Source organism: Jaculus jaculus, chromosome 2 (genome assembly GCF_020740685.1).
Source record: "Jaculus jaculus isolate mJacJac1 chromosome 2, mJacJac1.mat.Y.cur, whole genome shotgun sequence".
Taxonomy (NCBI): Eukaryota; Metazoa; Chordata; class Mammalia; order Rodentia; family Dipodidae; genus Jaculus; species Jaculus jaculus.
Window position 1 is genome coordinate 25,760,139 of NC_059103.1, and position 18,201 is coordinate 25,778,339.

Sequence of the window (18,201 nt, forward strand, 5' to 3'; positions counted from 1 at the left end):
GATAAGTTATGCCTTACTCCTTTTGAAGTAAGAGCTGTGTTTTGCATCAACAATACAAAATACGCCTTTGAACAAAATTCAATTTCCTTGTTTCCCCTCCTGCAAGAAACTTAGTTTGTTTTTTTTTTAATGTGGCAGTCACATACACTGCTTAATTTGCATGATGAACATGCCCTTTAATGTACTGATTGCCTCTAGCTTTCTTCGTTCAGAAAAGAAGGCAGGAGAAAGCATAAATGGAAGTTAAGGAGGAAAAATGAATTCTCTTAATAATGTCAAAGAAAATTATTCTTAAGCAACTTTCTTATGACAGTAGTATGACTTGTCTTGAACATTTTATATATGTAGAAGCAATTTTCAGCTATTAATCAGCTAAATATTTCATTACTCAGATGAATACAGGGTATGTTACACACAGAAAATGCTCTGATATGTAGTGAGTATATATGCTTTTAATAACTCTGTAAAAACATCTTTTTTTATTAGGATTCTATGGACAAAGAAAGATGTTTTCCCTTGTCACGATCGTAACTATTTCTGTCTTTGCAAATTATTTATATTACTAAGTTTCTGGTTAGTGAATATATCACATTGGTCTCCGAATATTGTGAAATGATATTTAATTGTAGAAATAATCAATATACTCCCTAATGAATAGAAATACAGTAATATATTTAGGGCATTATTTTGTATTAAACCAGTTCAAAGTACTTTCTACCCATTCTACTTTATTAGCTCTTGAGGTATTTTGAAATCCCAGGGCTTTCAAAGGCACTAAAACTTATTTGTTCTCTCTTTTAATAGTAAAGGGTTTGAAGTGTTATGTGGGGTGGGATAGGAAGATAGCTCAGTGGGTGAAGTACTTGCCTTAAAAGCTGAAGATCTGAGTTCAATCCCCAGTACCCATGCACAAATGCTGGGCTGGGGAGATAGATCAGTGGGTAGAGTACCTGCCTTGCAAATATGAGGAACTGAGTTCAATCCCCAGTCTCCACAAAAGAATGCCAGGCATGTTAGGTTATGCCTGTAATCAAGTGTTTTGGAGGTAGAGACAAGACAATCCCTGGGGCTTACTGGTGTCCAAACTAGAGATCTCATATCAAAAACAAAGGTATGGTCTGGAGAGATTGCTCAGTGGTTAAAGGCACTTGCTTGCAAAGTCGGCCAGCCCAGATTCGAGTCAATAGCATCTATGTAATACCAGGTATAAAGTGGTATGTGAGTTCATTTGCAGGGGCGGTAGGCCCTGGTGCTCTCTTCCTTGATGCTTGCAAGGAAATAATAATAAAAAAGAGGGGGGTGGGTGGTGTTCTTGACAATAACACTCAAGGTTGTCTCTGGTCCTCACATATCGGTGCACACATGAGCATAAATAATCATTCTCATATATATACACACACACACACAAACACACACACACAGAGAGAGAGAGAGAGAGAAAGAGAGAGAGAGAGAGACAGAGAGAGAGAGATAGAGATAGAGATAGAGAGAGAGAGAGAGAGATCTTAAGTGGAGCCAGGCATGGTGGCACATGCCTTTAACCCCAGCACTCGGGAGGCAGAGGTAGGAGGATCACTGTGAGTTCAAGGCCACCCTGAGACTACATAGTGAATTCCAAGTCAGCCTAGCCTAGAATGAGACCCTGCCTCAAAAAAACAAAACAAAAAAATAAATAAATAAAATAAATCTTAGGTGGAGATGGTTTTCTAATTTTCATTTTAAGAGAAAGGATCTTGCTATCTTGCTGTGTTACCCAGGCTGGCCTTAAACTTCCAGACTCAAGGAGTCACCCTGTTTTCAGGCTCTAGAGGAGCTGGGAGTGCAACTGCAGGCCAACAGTCTAGCTTGATGCTCGCTTTCTCCCCCCACCCCCTCTGCTTTGCATGTGTGAATGTAGCGTGTGCGGTGTAGTATGAGTGCGGAAATTAGCATGCCACACACATGCCCAAGTGGAGGCCACAGGAGAACTTCAGGTGTCCTCCTCTGCTCATCTGCAGTATTTCTTCGTGGGACATTTCTCTCTGAGCATGGGGCTTGAGTCCTTTCAGGACCCAGCAGTCATCAGGTCCTTGTTCCCCACACACTGGGTTACAGGCATTCATGGACCTTACCCAGCTCTGTACATGGGTGCTGGGAAATGACACTCTGGGGGCCTCAGCCCTTGTGGGTGCTGGGAAATCAAGCTCAGATGGTCTTAGGACATTGTGCTCATGCTGCAAGCATGCTTAACGGCTAAGGCATCTCCCCAACCCCTAACTTCATGTTCTTACAATACGCTGGTCTTAAATTTATTCTACACTAGAATTAGTTGTCTAGAAGAACTAATCTACTTTATTCTTTCATTATTTATAAAAAAGACTTTATTTTATGAAATCCAGAGTAATTCTTCTCAACAACTAAGTTTTATTTTCTCCAATTGCCAACAGAATAATAATAACCTTTCATGTACATATACATCAATACATTCTTTTCTTCTAATACATATGCTGGGTAAATTTAAATAAAATTAAAATTTAACGGGCAGATGCATGCCAATTTTAATAAATACGGATAAATTACCCTCTTCAAGGGTTGCACCAATTTATATTTCTACCACTTGGGCACACACTTGCTAGCACAATTTACTTAAAACATTGCATTATTTTAAACCTTTGCTAACCTGAATAGGTAAAAAATGGTATTTCTTTTTAATCAGCATGTAATCGTTAGATCTGGCATCTTGATTAACGCTTGATTCATTATTTTTATTTGTTTTGTTTCGTCCATCAGGAAATATACATTTCTTCCTTTGTGGTCATTTGTTTTGTTTTGTTTTGTGAGATATGGTCTGTGTAGTCTAAGCTGGCCTTGAAGCTGTATTTCTTCTGTCTTATTCTCCCCAAAGTTGGGATCTACTGGCATAAGTCACCAAGCCTGGCATAAATGCTCATTTTTGAACTTGACTTTATGGAGTAAGTAAAGAAGCTGCTACAAGACAATAAGCTTCACTCTGATTTGTTATCTCCTTTTAAACTATCCATGAGTATTACTTTTAGCTTGGCTTCTATATGTTAGTGACAGGTTTAATGTGACATTAATAATTAAGTTTGGAACTCTAAATGATTAAGTGGCAAGCAGAGCATCACTTGATTAAATCATATATTTCACATCTGTGAAGAGGCAGGGGACTAGGCCATATGTCAAAGCCATTTTAATTTCTGAGTTGTGATGACAAAAAAATGGGTCCTTTCTGAGCCAGGCCAATGTGTCAGATCAAATTTCAGCTTGCAATCTGTCCTTTAAGCACTCTATTCATGCTAGCCACTGGAGTGTGGGCTACCAATTCAGACAACCCCACTCCCTAAATATCTTCCTCTTACCATAAAGAAGAACCCAAAGTAACTTACTTCGAATCTGTTTTTTAATTTCCTTAGCAGGGTCCAACCAGTTCTGTAAGAAAAATGACATTCTGAATTTGAATCAGAGAAGATGAGAAATGACCTCCTCTTCCCAGACACAGACATGCCCTAATTCCACAGAGTGTGGGCAGTCTGGGGAAGTCCTCCCCTATGGTAGTCCTTCCCTTCCATCTGGTGGCTCTTTACTAGGTCCCTGGAGACCCGACACTAAACTAAAAAGGAGATGCATGCATGCGCAACTCATGCATGACAGCATTCTTTTTCTCTTAAAACTAATGCCTTCAGGCATTTGAGCTTGTACAGAAATAGAGGGAAAGAACCATAGCAGACTATGTTCAAACACGTTAATAGATTTCAGTAAGGATTCATGTGACTAGACACATGAATATTCTATCCATGCACATGCATAGCAGCAAATTCCATGATCACAGATTCTTAGGCATCTATCAGAAACATTCCTAATGAACAAGTGCTTGCTTCGGATTTGCAAGTCACCTACTGGGAAAAAAATTAAATGGTTAGTAATGAAGTCAGACATTGTCCAAAATTTTTAGTAGGAAGAAGCTTGACTTAAGCATAGTAAAAACAAGTAACATTTCTAAACAAAATTCCCTTGCATCAGTTTTTAACAGCAACACGGAGGAAACGATTGCTTTTCTTATTTCTCAGCTGGTTTGGGATAAAGCTCTAAACAGACACCATCTACACAGGTTAAACATCTCTGAGTTGCATTATACCATCGTTGGCGACCAACCCACCTCATATTCTGATTATTTTCCTCAGAGCCACATCTTCATAGAACTTGCTTTTTACATAAATGTCAAAATATTTGATTTGCCTGGGCTGCTGAACTATTTAAGTAGCATGTGAAATGCTTTCTTAGGACCACATAACTCGAGGGTAAAAAGTAGGATTGGCTGACAGCTTTGAAGGTACCAAAGATTTCTTTCATGAGGAAGAAGAATGGCTGGCGACATTCAGGTCTCAAGGTTTTAGGAGTGGGTATGTAAGGAAGCAATGCACTCAGACTAGGGTTCAGATCATTTGTGTCAACCCAAGCTGTAACAGTGCGTCTCACTTGGATCACTCACTCACCTTCTGATTTTCAGCATCTCGATATGTGAGGCCAAAGTAGTCTTTTTCTAGCAGGTTCAGGTGTTCACAAACTTTTTCAAACAGCACTTGCCCCCTGGCACGTTTCTAGGGAAAACAGAACAGAATAAATAGGTCTTCCAATTGTCACAAACAAAAGTATGTGAAAGGCAGAATGCTTGCTGGCCGCAGCTGTCCAGTGACTGACATGTGAGGGCACGCCATCAGCTCATTTAGCAAAATCAAGTTCAAAAAGGTGATCCCCAACCTCTAAAAGCAAACTCTTCAAATGAACAAACAAATCCAAATGTCAATAGTGTCCCTGAGTAAGGACAGGTAATGGGGGATGATCCTGAGTAGAACCAGGTGTGAGAGGGTGACCTGTGATTTATCAAAAGTCTGAGTGTGCAAAAGAGTGCTGTTAGCTAACACAGGCCACACTCAGAATGCTGGATGCACTCCCTGTGCCTGAGGAAATCACTCTCTTCTAGTCATAGGCAGAACCCCTTTAAAACGCCAGTCTAGTCCCTACTCAAAAATTCTAAACAGGGGCTGGAGAGATGGTTCAGTGGTTAAGGTATTTACCTGTAAAGCCTAATAATGATCAGGGTTCCATTCCCCAGTACCCATGTAAAGCTCGATACATAGTGCCACACGCATCTGGTTTGTTTGCAGTGGCTAGAGGCACTGGTGCACCCATTCTCTCTTTCTCTTCTATCTCTCTCTGCTTGCAAATAATTTTTTTTAAAAAAAAATTTAAAGAGGGGTTTAGGAGTTGGCTCAGAAGTTAAAGGAGTTTGCTTGCAAAGCCAGATGGTCAGTGGTTCAATTCCCTCAGTGACCCAAATAAAGCTGGAGAGACATTTGTTTGTAGTGGCAAGAGACTTTGGTGTGCCTAAGGGCATATGGATGTGCACACACCCAACACACACAAACACATTAAAAAAAAAATCTAAAGGTCAAACTGTGTACATTTCTTTTTTTTTTTTCTGCCATGAATTTCAGTCCTGGATTATGGTATTCAAAATTTTCTTCATTTCCCTCAGAACAAATGGTTCCTATAAACATTATAAAATATTGTATAAGTTTAAAGATTGTAGTTATCTCACAGAAAGATGTGATACAGATATATATGCTCTATTTTATACCTTAAAGCAGTCATCTGGAGATAGAGAAAAAATCATCTGGGAAGAGAATATCCATCAGCTGAATTTATTGTGATATGTTCTATCAAATTTACATGGAATGCTTCAAAGTCTTTTAAACATGGCCTGAAGTCACAATAGATTAGCTGACAACAATTAGGCTAAATTACTTTTTTGTTTTTGTGTTACTAATATTTCATATTTAATACATTAAACATATTTGTCTTTAAGATTCACTGTGTTAACTAAAGATATATAACCACCAAGAAACTATGGCCATGCCAAAATAATAACTTTCAAATTGTTATGAGTTACTATATGCAATTGTAATTTTGCTGAATGCTAATTACTCAGTCCTTCAAGCATGACTTCTTAGGAAAGAGATACATTTGTAATAGAAAAGTAAAGCCTAAATTCTGGCTAAATAATTCATGATATATTTGAACACAAAAGTTCCAACAAGTAAGAAAATAAATTACTTGCTAGCAAAACAACGTAAGACTGCTCCCTGGATATGAATGAATATAGTAGCAATGAAAATGCCACTTGCTGGTTTACATCTTTTATTTTAAAATATTATTATTTCCAAATAACAACTGAAAAACTGTAAAGTTTACATAATCACTGATCCTTCCAGTGCTTTTGGTATCATCTCCTGCCTGTAGTTTAGAAGAGAAGCGCAGCAACACTGGCTGATGCGGTGGTTTCCATGGGATGCTAGCCATGGGCTTATGTGTTTGAATGTTTGGTCCTCAGCGAGTGGCAATGGGAGGGTTGTGGAGTCTTTGGGAGGTGGAGCCTTGCTGAAAAAGCTGCGTCACTGGGAGTGGACCTTGAGGTCTATTAGTCCAGTTTACTGGGTGTTCAGAGCTCACTTATTCATACTACTTGCTTCCCGGTGCTGTGGAGATGTGATGCTTGGTCTTCTGTCTGCTTAGCCATGCTTCTCCTGCCATAATGAAGCCATGAGCAGGAAAAAACCCGTCCACTGCACACACTGCTCTTGGTTGGGTGTTTTGTCCCGGCAAATATGATGCTGACCAACCACTACAGGCGATGACAATACCCTTACCATGGCCTGACAGGCAACATGGGTTAGTTCAGACAGAAACTGTTGGGCTCGATTTCCACGTCTGGGTGTCACCATTGATTTCTATTAATGACTCAGCTCTACCTGGAAACACGCCACGTCTTTTCTTACTTAATATTTTAAACCAACTTTGAACATTAACAGGTTTTAAGAGAATGACATAGCGGTCCCTTCCTCACAATGGGTATATTTTGTTTCCTGGCCCTAAGAACCAATATCAGTTGCCAAGAGTCTACTGCAGATGATTGTGTGGATGGAGAACAGTGGCTTTTCTACCTGCAACCTGCTATATGTCAGCACAGCCAGAAGCTATCTTGGTGTCTTTGTAAAAGACAGTTAAAATATTCTTAAACTATGTATACATTTTATAACTTAAAAATTTCCCAAACCCACAAGTGAAATGAGGTGTTTGCAGAATAAAAAAAATGTCAGGCACTTGAGAAATTATTTGCAAAAACACATCCAACATCTCCCATATATATCTAAAGAACCTTAAAAAATTTTACAATAAGAAAACAACCCATTTTAAATGGATAACATACCTGAAATGATACCTTAGAAGAGAAGCTACACAGATGGCAAATAAATAGAAGAAAAGCTTATGTCCTATATAACATTATAGAACTGCACATTTAAATGAGATACTTATTCAAACCTATCTGGTGGCTTAAACCTGAAACATTGCAACAGGGAATTCTGGGAAGGAAGTTGGACAAAGAGAACTCTCATTCCTCACTGGCAAGAATGTAAAATGTGACAGGTCCTGTGAAAGACAATTTGGTGGCTTCTTATAAAATCAAACATATTCTTACCCCATGATTCAGCCATTATGCCTTCCCTGGTATCTACCTAAATGAGCTAAGAAGTGGTGTCTCCACAAGAGCTTGCAAGCAAGTGTTTAAACAGTTCCAGCTTTATTCACCAGATGCCAAAGCTTATAGGCAACTAAGTTTTTCTTTACAAAGATGAATGGTGTCCTAAACTGTGGTATGTCTAATGACAACAACAGTAAGCTCAGAAGCTATGAAATGACATGCTAAGGGAAAGAAGCTGATGTGAAAATCTTTTTTTTTTTTAATTATTTTTACTTATTTATTTGAGAGCGTCAGAGAGAGAGAGAGAGAGAGAGAGAATGGGCATGCCAGGGCTTCCAGCCACTGCAAACGGACTCCAGACGCATGTGCCCCCTTGTGCATCTGGCTAACGTGGGTCCTGGGGAATGGAGCCTTGAACCAGGGTCCTTAGGCTTCACAGGCAAGCACTTAACCCCTAAGCCACCTCTCCAGCCCTGATGTGAAAATCTTGTCTAAGAGGTCATTGAAGAACAGACCCAATAATGGTAGATACAGGACTTTGTACTTGTTTAAACCCACGCAGTACATAATATCATGAGTGGTTCTTAATGTTTGTTATGGACTTTATTTAATAGAAATATGTCATTTCTTGTTCAATTATAATTATAATTAGTGTATAAAACACAAAAAATAAAGAAGTCTGAAAGATGGAGAAAGGATATGAGAGATCTCTATACCTTTGCTCAATTTTTCTATAAAACTAAGTTAGCTCAAAAATAAAGAGAAAGAGAGAGAGACAGAGAGAATTGCCCCCCACCCCCAGGGCCTCCAGCCACTGAAATTGAACTCCAGATACTTGTATCACCTTGCATATCTGGCTTATGTGGGATGGAGAGTCAAATATAGGTCCTTAGGCATTGCAGGCAAGCACCTTAACTGCTAAGCCATCTCTCCAGCCCTCTATTAACTTTTAAAACAGAATCACTGGCAAAGGGTACTAGCTTGCTATTTTAAACTCTGAACATAATGATTAAATACAATAAAAGATTAAAATATAAAAAATTCTAAGTGATTTTATTTTTATCATGAGTAAAAAAAAAAAATTTTCTTTCAGAAAATGAAAGCTGTATTTGCCAGTTCTTCAACTTCCTTGATTTTTTTCCCTTGAAATTATTTTGTCTAAGAAACAAGGTCACTTGCCAGCAGACTTCTCAGTCTATACTTTGCTGTTCCCATCTCCAAGGCACAATCTAACAAACACAAATTCCTCTCATGTCCTGTATTTCCTGAATATTGGTAGTTAAACCTACAAGATTGACGAGGCTCTGGCTTGATTGTTCTCTAAATGAGATGCTGTGTAATTTCATCAGGAGACACGAAGTGACTGCTTGTTGTTTATGATAATAGCAGTCACTGATGATCACTGTCCCAGATCCATTCATTTCAGGCTGCAAAATGGCAATATCCCTGTCCTAACGAGTCATTCTTCAATTATTAGATTGTTTGCTCACCCAGTGACACGGTTTGATTACAAAAGTCAGAAAAAAAAAAGGCTATTTCTTCCCCCTCCTTTTCTTCCTTCTTTGCTATATTTTTGTTTTTCTGGGATAGACATGGTTTCATGTGGCATTGTCAAGTTCAAATTGGCCTTGAAGTTGTTGCTGATAACCTGGAGCTCCTGGCCCTCCCCCCAAATACGAGAACTGTACCACCCTAGCCACTTCCTTTCTCCATTTCAAGGCAGGTCAACATCCTAGCATAGTCCAGAGTAGGTGGTTTCGTTTCATCCTGTCTCTGCAAAGCCAAAGATATACACAGATTAGGTTATGTTGTGACCCATTCAGTTGTTACCTACACTGATGTTCTCTGACTGTCCAAAAAGGTTCTGCCTCACCCAATCTTCCTTCTAGAAGCTTCTCCATAGCCACTGTTGCAAAGCATTTCCTGTCCCAACTATGTCTCTTTCCTTGGGACCTTATAGCACTGTAGATTTATACCATCGAAAGAGCACTTTCTGTGTTCTACCTGGACCACAGCTGTCTCTAATCATTCACTTTACACACCTGACTGTCGCGGCTTTTGCAGTGGACAGTCTGCCCCACGCTTTACCTTTCATGGAGCCCCATACTTGGACAAGTGCCATGAAGAGATAACAACTGTAACTCGATGAGACCTCATTAGCCTATCAAACCAAGGATGTAGAAGCAGTCATTCAAACCAGTGATTTCCAGTGGTGGGTACTGGTGGAATTTAAATCATCTCAGTGTCCACAGTGCCCCTCAGGTCAATTCTGTCAATTTTTAAAAAGATTTCCTGGTGATTCATAATGCCATACTTGGAAAGGACGTGGTTAAAGTATGTTCATAACTTAAATATTATTAGACACGGGAATTTTAAAGCAATCTAATTTTTTTTTTTTTTTTTGGTTTTTTGATTTTTTGAGGGTCTCACTCTAGTCCAGGCTGACCTGGAATTAACTCTGTAGTCTCAGGGTGGCCTTGAACTCATGGCGATCCTCCTACCTCTGCCTCCCGAGTGCTGGGATTAAAGGCGTGCGCCACCACGCCCGGCTTTTCAATCTTATTTTTTTGTGAGAAAATATGTGACTTTTTCAGGTTTAGTGTAAGCCTGATCCAGTTTCTTTCAAGCCTTTTATATCAGCTCTCATTTTTGTATCATAATAAAATTGGTTTACCAATGTACTCATGCTTAAAATCTTAAGACATACAACATTTTTTCTTTTAAAAATGTTCTCAAGAAATGACAAACCTGTTGTGACTACAAATTAGACATCAACTCTGAAAAAAAATGTATAAAAAGCCAGCCCCACAATATGCCAACATATTTAAAGCTATGAATGAAATACACATATAAAGCTAGAAATATTTTGTTTTGTGTTTTAAGGCAACACTTTTCAATCCATACTTGAAATACAAGCCCCTCCTCGCAGGGCTTCCCACATGCTAGGTACAGCTGGGCACTGAGCTATGTCCCTAGGCCTGAAATAAAGTCTTGACTAAAGATCTTGCTGCCTATGACTGAGGAGTGATTACAGGGAATGGATGTGCCCTGGTTGTATGTCACAGATGGCTCCTCCATGGTGGCCTCAACAAAATGCTGGGTGTTAGCCTCCATCACTCTTCGGCCTGGTCTTGTTTTGAGCCATACCCTCTTTTAACTGTTTCTGGAGACAAGCTCCAGGGATTCTCGGGTATCTGCTCCCCTGCAGGACTGGGGTTCCAGGCACCTGTGGCAACGTCCAGCCATTTATGTGTGATCTGGAGATTTGAACTCTGGCTATCTCAGGTTCCCCTTGGAGCCTCACACAGGCACAGGACACTTAACCACCTAGCCAGCTCTCCAGTCCCTCTTTTCTATCTCTTCCCTGGCAGTGATTGAAATGATTGACGGACGCAAACCCCAGCATGGGACCCAGAGGACTGAATGAGGAGATAGCCTGTCTTCACAGCACTATCTATGAAATGAGGGTTTTATTAATTTATTTCCCTTGAACCCCTGGAAATCATTTCTTAATCTGAACGTAAGATAATGAGTGCTAAAGCAGGAACACAAAATTGTACTCAGACCCAGATTATAACAGCATGTAGCTTCATATTTCAGTCTCACAAAACCTAGGATCAGCCTTAGCGTGGCTCTTTCTTCTTTTCTTTTTCTTTGGCAAAGACGAAAGACCAAAATTAGACAATCGTTTCTCGTCAAATATCACCTTTCGCCTTAGAAGCTGGGTTATAGTTATGTGCTTGAAGGGGAACAATCATCGCAAAAATGAAAATGAGGAATAAGAATTCCCAGCACTGTCTCATTCTCAGGAAGGAGCCTGGAAAACTACATATACTTAGGGCTCCACAGAATTTAAGTATGCATCCACATAGCAATTGGAAACAAAACAAAACTCCTACCACGGCTTAGGCATAACTCATTAACACAAGAAAATAGAGCAATGATTGATTCTGAGAACTTTTGGGGAAACTGGCACTTTTGTGCCTTTGTTTAAGTGATTTTGAAATGGAAGGAGCCCCAATACCACAGGACTTCGCTGTTCTATCATATGTCTCTATCATGTATCACTACTAAATTGCTTTTAGAAATTATATTCTTCCATAATTGCAGATGTTTTTAATTTTGAAAAAAATTTTATTATTATTATTTTTAGGTTTTTTTTGTTTATTTATTTGATTTATTTATTTGAAAGCGATAGAGAGAGAAAGAGGCAGATAGAGAGAGATGGAGAGAGAATGGGTGCACCAGGGCCTCCAGCCACTGCAAACAAGCTCCAGACGCGTGTGTCCCCTTGTGCATCTGGCTAACGTGGGTCCTGGGGAATCGAGCCTTGAACTGAGGTCTTTAGGCTTCACAGGCAAGTGCTTAACCACTAAGCCATCTCTCCAGCCCGATTATTATTATTATTTATTTATTTGTTTTTTTTTTTTGAGGTAGGGTCTCACTCTAGCTCAGGCTGACCTGAAATTCACTATGTTGTCTCAGGGTGGCCTTGAACTCATGGTGATCCTCCTACCTCTGCCTCCAGAGCACTGGGATTAAAGGCGTGCGCTACCACGCCCGACTTGTTAAAAGAATTTTTAAAACACACACACACACACACACACACACACATACTTGAGGCAAACACAATAGACTGGTCTTTCTTTAAATTTATTTATTTATTTGAGAGAGAGAGAGAGAGGGAGAGAGAGAGAGAGAAACAGGCAGAGAAAGAAAGAGAGAGAGAGAAAAAAATGAGAATAGGCACGGTAGGACTGCTGCAAACAAGCTACAGACGTGTGCACTGCTGTGTACATGTGTGACATTGTGTGCTTGTGTCACCTTATGTGTCTGGCTTATGTGGGACCTGGAGAGTCAAACACGGGTCCTTAGGCTTTGCAGGCAAGCACCTGAACCACTAAGCATCTCTCTAGCCCTTAAAAATATTTATTTGACAGAGACACAGAAAGACAGAGAGGTAGATTGAGACAGAAAATAGGCACACCAGATCCTCCAGCCACTGCAATCAATTCCAGATGCATGTGCCACCTTCTGCATCTGGCTTATGTGGGTATTCGGGAATTAAACCTGGGTCCTTTGGCTTTGCCAGTAAGCACCAAAACCACTAAGCCTTCTCTCCAACCCCCATGATTGTAGATTTTTTTTTTAAAAAGATGTTTTTATTTATTTGCAAACAAAGAGAGACAGAGAGAGAAAGAGAAAGGGAGAATGAGCACGCCAGGGCCTCCAGCCACTGCAAACAAACTCCAGAGAGACACATGTGCCAATTTGTGTATTTGGCTTTACAGGAGCCCTGGGGAATTGAACTCAGGTTATAAGGCTTTGCTGGCAAGCACCTTAACTGCTAAGCCATCTCTCCAGCCTAATAGTAGAATTGATTTTATGAATTTATAGTTCTGCTGTCTAAGGACAGGAAATAGTTCACCTTTTATTCCATCCTGAACAGCAAGTATCTAGTCTACATGGTTCTGAAGGGCTGAACTCAAGGAAAGAGTTTCTTCTCACATTGTTTTGGTTTAACCTTGAAGCAAAATGCTAAAAGCCCCAACTGTGCTTCTTTCCCTACTTGACCCTCACTTCAAAGGGTCAGTTGGATTTCTCCTTTTCCCTAAAAGTCTCCACTACTGTTTCTCTTGGGCACAGGAGCCCATGAAGGACCCTGTACCAGACTCTTGCTCTGTAAGTCATCTTTCCCTGGACCTTGCATCGACGGCTTCATGTTAGAAAAAGCATTCTAACAATGTCTGCCTTGAAATTTAAGAGGGGAGCCGGTTTGTTTGCTCTCCGGTGCACTCTGACAAAGGAACTAGAAGAACTGCAGCCCAAGACGGAAGATGGAACACTAGCTGCCCTGTGTGCACCTCTCGCCGTTTGTGCTTTCTGTCTCAAGTGTACATTCAAAACCGAGTTCAATGAAAACAGCAGAAAGTCCATTATACACATCTTCCCTGCTAGGATCCATTCCCATGGGGGTAGGGCATAATGGGATCGTCCAGCCTATGTGCTAATCCCAAGTGGGACCCAGGCCTCATATTGTAGAGGACTGACAGAAGCGGTAGCGAGCCAATCTCTAGAGGGCATATATATTGATCGCCAGCTCTTTCTTCAATTCCTCAAACAATCAGCCAAAAAAAAAAAAAAAAAAAAAGATAGTGCTTTCAAACATGAATCAACCAATCAATCAATAATTACCCTGCCATACTCTTGCTTAATTAAATTAGCAATGACCATCTGGAATGTTCTGTTAAAATAGGAAAATGGAACTATTTCCTGGCCCTGTTGAGTTTTTAGGCAAAATAGTGAACATGTGATTGATTTGCATTTTGAAACCATCTAGAAATTTGAATTCACCTAACATTATCGCAACATCTTGAAAATAGGCGTTCCTACCTATTTCAACTAACTTTTCCATTATTCTTGGTGTGGCTTACTAAGCAGACCCAGGTTAGACCTTCACTCTACAACTACTGAGCTATGTGCTGACAGAGATGGTATTCAACCTCTTTGTGGTTCACTGGCCCCACGGTAAAATGAAAACCTGACTGGAATTTACTTGTAGGATGACTACATGAACTAAGGCAGGATGCTGTAAAACATAGCTTAGTGCCTGGGAAGCAGTCATCAGCAAGTGCTGGTAACTACTAAGCCCTCTATTAATAGAGACTGATGGCTTCCAATCCTAGAATTTAGCATAGCGATTAACTTACCATCGAGGGTCTACACCTTCTGCAATGAAATCATGCAAGTCATATTATCCTACTGTTCTGTGAAACCCAAATTCACACTCTGTAACTAAAAGTAGAAAACTGTTAGAAAAGAATAGTGTTCCCATTAGGGACATATGAGTGTGTTCACTCTGACCAATATACACATGCAAAATGGTTTGAGTACGCATTGGGCAGACTGGCACAGTTTGGAACATTTAGGCCAAAACATTTTATATCATCATGGATACAGCATTACAGCATGGCCAAAACAGGAAGGCATATGTGAATGCATTAGCGTTTCCTCTGTGTGTTGACTGAGACTGCACAAACACTTCCAGCACATATACCAAAGAAGTCCATTTCTGACACGAAGCTCCATTTTTTTCTGTAAGCATGCCTTTTTCTTTCAGCCATAATTGGTTTCCGTTTTCATCTGTTGTAGTAATTTCAGTCTGTGTTTGAAATCAGACTTTTGTGTTCAGAGTTGTGCGTTGTGGTAGATAATAGCTTTCCAGTGAAGCGTGCCTCTTCTTGGCCAGCAAAAACCACTGGGTTTGATTTTTTCACAAAGACTTTCACAGCACACACATGAGATGTTGGCAGCAGACTGTCAGACAACATTTCCTGCTGCTAATCTGCTAAGGATTCAAGTCACTAAGCCAATGAATGCAAAATGAATGCAGAGTAAGAGAAGCCTACAAAAGAGGGATGTGTGGAAGAGACACTTGAGCTCGAATCATGTCTAGTATCATATCCACTAATCGGGAAAGATGACAAACTTTGAGGAAATTTCCTGCAAGGGGAAGTAATTTTCTGAGACTATAAAAAATAACTCTTAAATTCTAATTTGTAACACATTTGGTCAAATAACAAGCTATAAGAAATGTCAATTCTGAGGCTGAAAACATGACCTCTAATATGAAATGAATGTAGATCTGTAAGTTTTTAACTGTGTACGGCACTGATGACCAAGACAATGTAGTTATGATACCCTTACTGCTTTAAAATTACATATACTAAGTCAACTTGTATCATTTCTATCAACTGTTTCAGTTTATTAACAAGGCAAGTCTATGACTACGCAGGAAGAGAAAGAATATTGAGGCCATTATATAAATTACCCACATATTAAAAAAATAGGATATGCCATTTTACCAGGTAAATGTAAATTTTAAAATTAAAAAGTCTTCTAATCTACATAAAAACTACATAAGAATTTAGTAAAACATAAATTAGTATGTAAAAATAGGACAGATAAGTATAAACATACTGCAGATGACCACACTGTAAATGATACTCAGTTCTCTCTCAATTTTAGTGTATCAGCACCTGAAATCTAATACCTAAAGGAGGAAGAAAGCTTTTCAATGATTAAATATTTTGCCTTACTCTCTATATTTTCAGCTGATTCTGAACCATGTAGTCCACAAAACGGTGCTCCTATGTGGGTACAGGTCAAAGGTAGGTATCACCTGTTTACGCCACTTGATTAGGACATCCTGGCAATACTGCTGGAGCTCAGAATTCCCCCAAAGTAGCACTAATCCTCTTGGCTCCTCCATGGTGAGGAGGCTGCTGAAGATGAGAGAGTCCTGGTCCTAATTCAAGACCCAGTTTAGATGAGCTCTATCTTCCCCTCCCTAGTCAGCAGAGTCTGAAGTTGGTGTCAACCAGAGATACACACGCACTCTCTACATGTTTCCGATGGTTCATTACCATCAAGGGAGGCAAAAGTCACTGCTCTTGGCCAACATTAAAATCATTTGTTTCCTTACGGGAAACCTTGTAGGTCTCTCTGATCAACAGCTCATTGTGGATGTTAACCCCATCCTGGTACTTGGAGTTACAGGCCAGCACCAAGGGAAAAGAAGGAAGAGAAAGATAGGTAACATGAGACAGAGAGAGAGAGAGAGAGAGACAGAGAGAGGGAACAAATCAATGAATGAATGAGGAGAAACAGGAGAAGATTAAAGCTGGTCTTCACCACACCATCTCCAGGGCCCTATGATTCAGGTGTTTCCTCTAAGGACCTGATGAAGGTTCAACCTTTCAGTCTGTCTTTTAGGATATAGGATTTTAGGGTACCAGTTCCATTTGGGCCCAGTTTTGTGGTCCCCCTTCCCTCCTGCCCTATTGTCCAGTCCTCAAGATGCCTATTAGGTATGTCAGCATCTCGGGCAGATCCAGCTTTGGAGCCACAGATGAGTGAGACCATACGACAATTGTCTTTCTGGGATTGGGTGAGTTCACTGAGAATGATCTGTTCCAAGTTCGACCATTTTCTTCAAATTTCATTGTGTCATTTTTTTCCTTACTGCTGTGTAGAATTCCATCATGTAGATATACCACATATTGGTTATCCATTTGTCTAATGATGGACATCTGAGTTGATTCCAGTTCTTAGCTATTATGGATTGAGCAACTATAAACATGGTTGAAAACACATCTCTCTGAATTGAGGCCTGGAGCTTTTAAGGTAAATGCCCAGAAGACAGACTTCTGTCAGAGCACTTGATGACCCACCAAAAATTAGTGGTAAGACCCTACTACTGAAGACATCATATGCTGTTGGGACGGAACATGGAGAGACCTGGATGGAATCTGGAAGAGAGTTAGTCCCCAGACAGTTATCCTGTCTAGTGCCAGAAGGTGCTATGTGAGTGATGGGGAAAATGATCAACATGTGTCCAAGCAACTTATGCTCTAAGCTACTCAGCAGCAAACAACCTGACATGATGCTCACACAAGTGCAATAGTGGCACACAGCCATGGTGGGAAAACTACTGCTCTTGGATTGGCTAGCAGATCCGCTCCATGGAATAGAACCCATAGCTGGAACCAGGAAGCAAGTCAGAAACACATCCAAAAAATTAGATCACTCCCCGATATCAAGCTCCCACCAATCTTGGGCTAGAAGAGGGCCTACACCCACTAACTTCTCTCTAAGCTAATAACTGTTATCCCCATTGTCCGGGGCTGACTTCAGTCTCCATTGGAGAATCTGCTTTTCTTTTTCAGATGGACACAGAACCTGAGGAGAAAAATCAACCCATGGCATCTCACCAGAGCCCCAGCTGAAACTATACAGTAGTTGGGAAAAAGAGCAAGAGTGCTGCATTCTTGGTGAACCTGATAGCAGCACAAGGGTGAAGGAGATACACACAGAGAACAGTGAATTGATGTAGACCTACATGGCTCAGGGAGATTCATGGAAGAGGGAGCAGAAAGATTGTTAGAGCCACAAGTTGGGACATTATGTACACAGACATTGCCTCTTCCCCATAACTTATGGCTAACCCCACAATGCACAACCCATAACCTCCAAAGGGATAACTGGCATCCCCAATGAGGAGGGTCCCTTCTGAGTGGGGAGAACAGGGAGAGGGGTATCGATGGTACCGACATGTGCTGTTTACACACTGAGTATGTACATAGTGAATAAAGAAAAAAAAAATGGTTAAAAAGTTGTTTAACTGTTGTGGTTAAAATTAAAAAAAAAAAAAAAAAGCCAGGCATGGTGGTGCATGCCTTTTATTCCAGCACTTGGGAAGCAGAGTATCACCGAGAATTCAAGGCCAAACTGAGACTACATAGTGAATTCCTGGTCAGGCTGGGCTAGAGTGAGACCTTACCTCAAAAAACCAAAAAACAAAAACAAAACAAAAAAAATCTCTAAGCTAGTAATAGTTATACCACTTATCTGGTGCTGACTTTACTTCCTTCTCTTTTTCAGATGGACACAGATCCTGAGGAGGGAATCAGCCCATCACACCTCACCAGAGCCCCAACTAAAACCAAGAGTAATTGTGGAAATGAGCAAGAGTGCTGCTTTCTTGGTGAACCTGGTCCCAGAAAAATGGTGAAGAAGATAGACACAGAGAACTCAACTCCTACCAAACCAGAGATCCAGAGACACAGAGGCTCCCAGGACCTCATCACTGAAGTAGACCT

The 18,201-nt window shown here is 40.3% G+C and overlaps 1 protein-coding gene across 23 annotated transcripts in view; it reads right to left on the reverse strand.

The window, feature by feature from the left end:
* Nucleotides 1-18,201, reverse strand: part of Epb41l3 (erythrocyte membrane protein band 4.1 like 3) — a 167,908-nt gene that overhangs the window by 58,477 nt on the left and 91,230 nt on the right. For all 23 annotated transcript variants that reach the window (XM_045142644.1, XM_045142646.1, XM_045142645.1 and 20 more), the window contains 2 exons: nucleotides 4,494-4,598; nucleotides 3,387-3,429 (listed from right to left, as the gene is read on the reverse strand). In XM_045142644.1, the coding sequence (XP_044998579.1) occupies nucleotides 3,387-3,429; nucleotides 4,494-4,598 (148 nt within the window). The remainder of the gene's footprint in view (nucleotides 1-3,386; nucleotides 3,430-4,493; nucleotides 4,599-18,201) is intronic.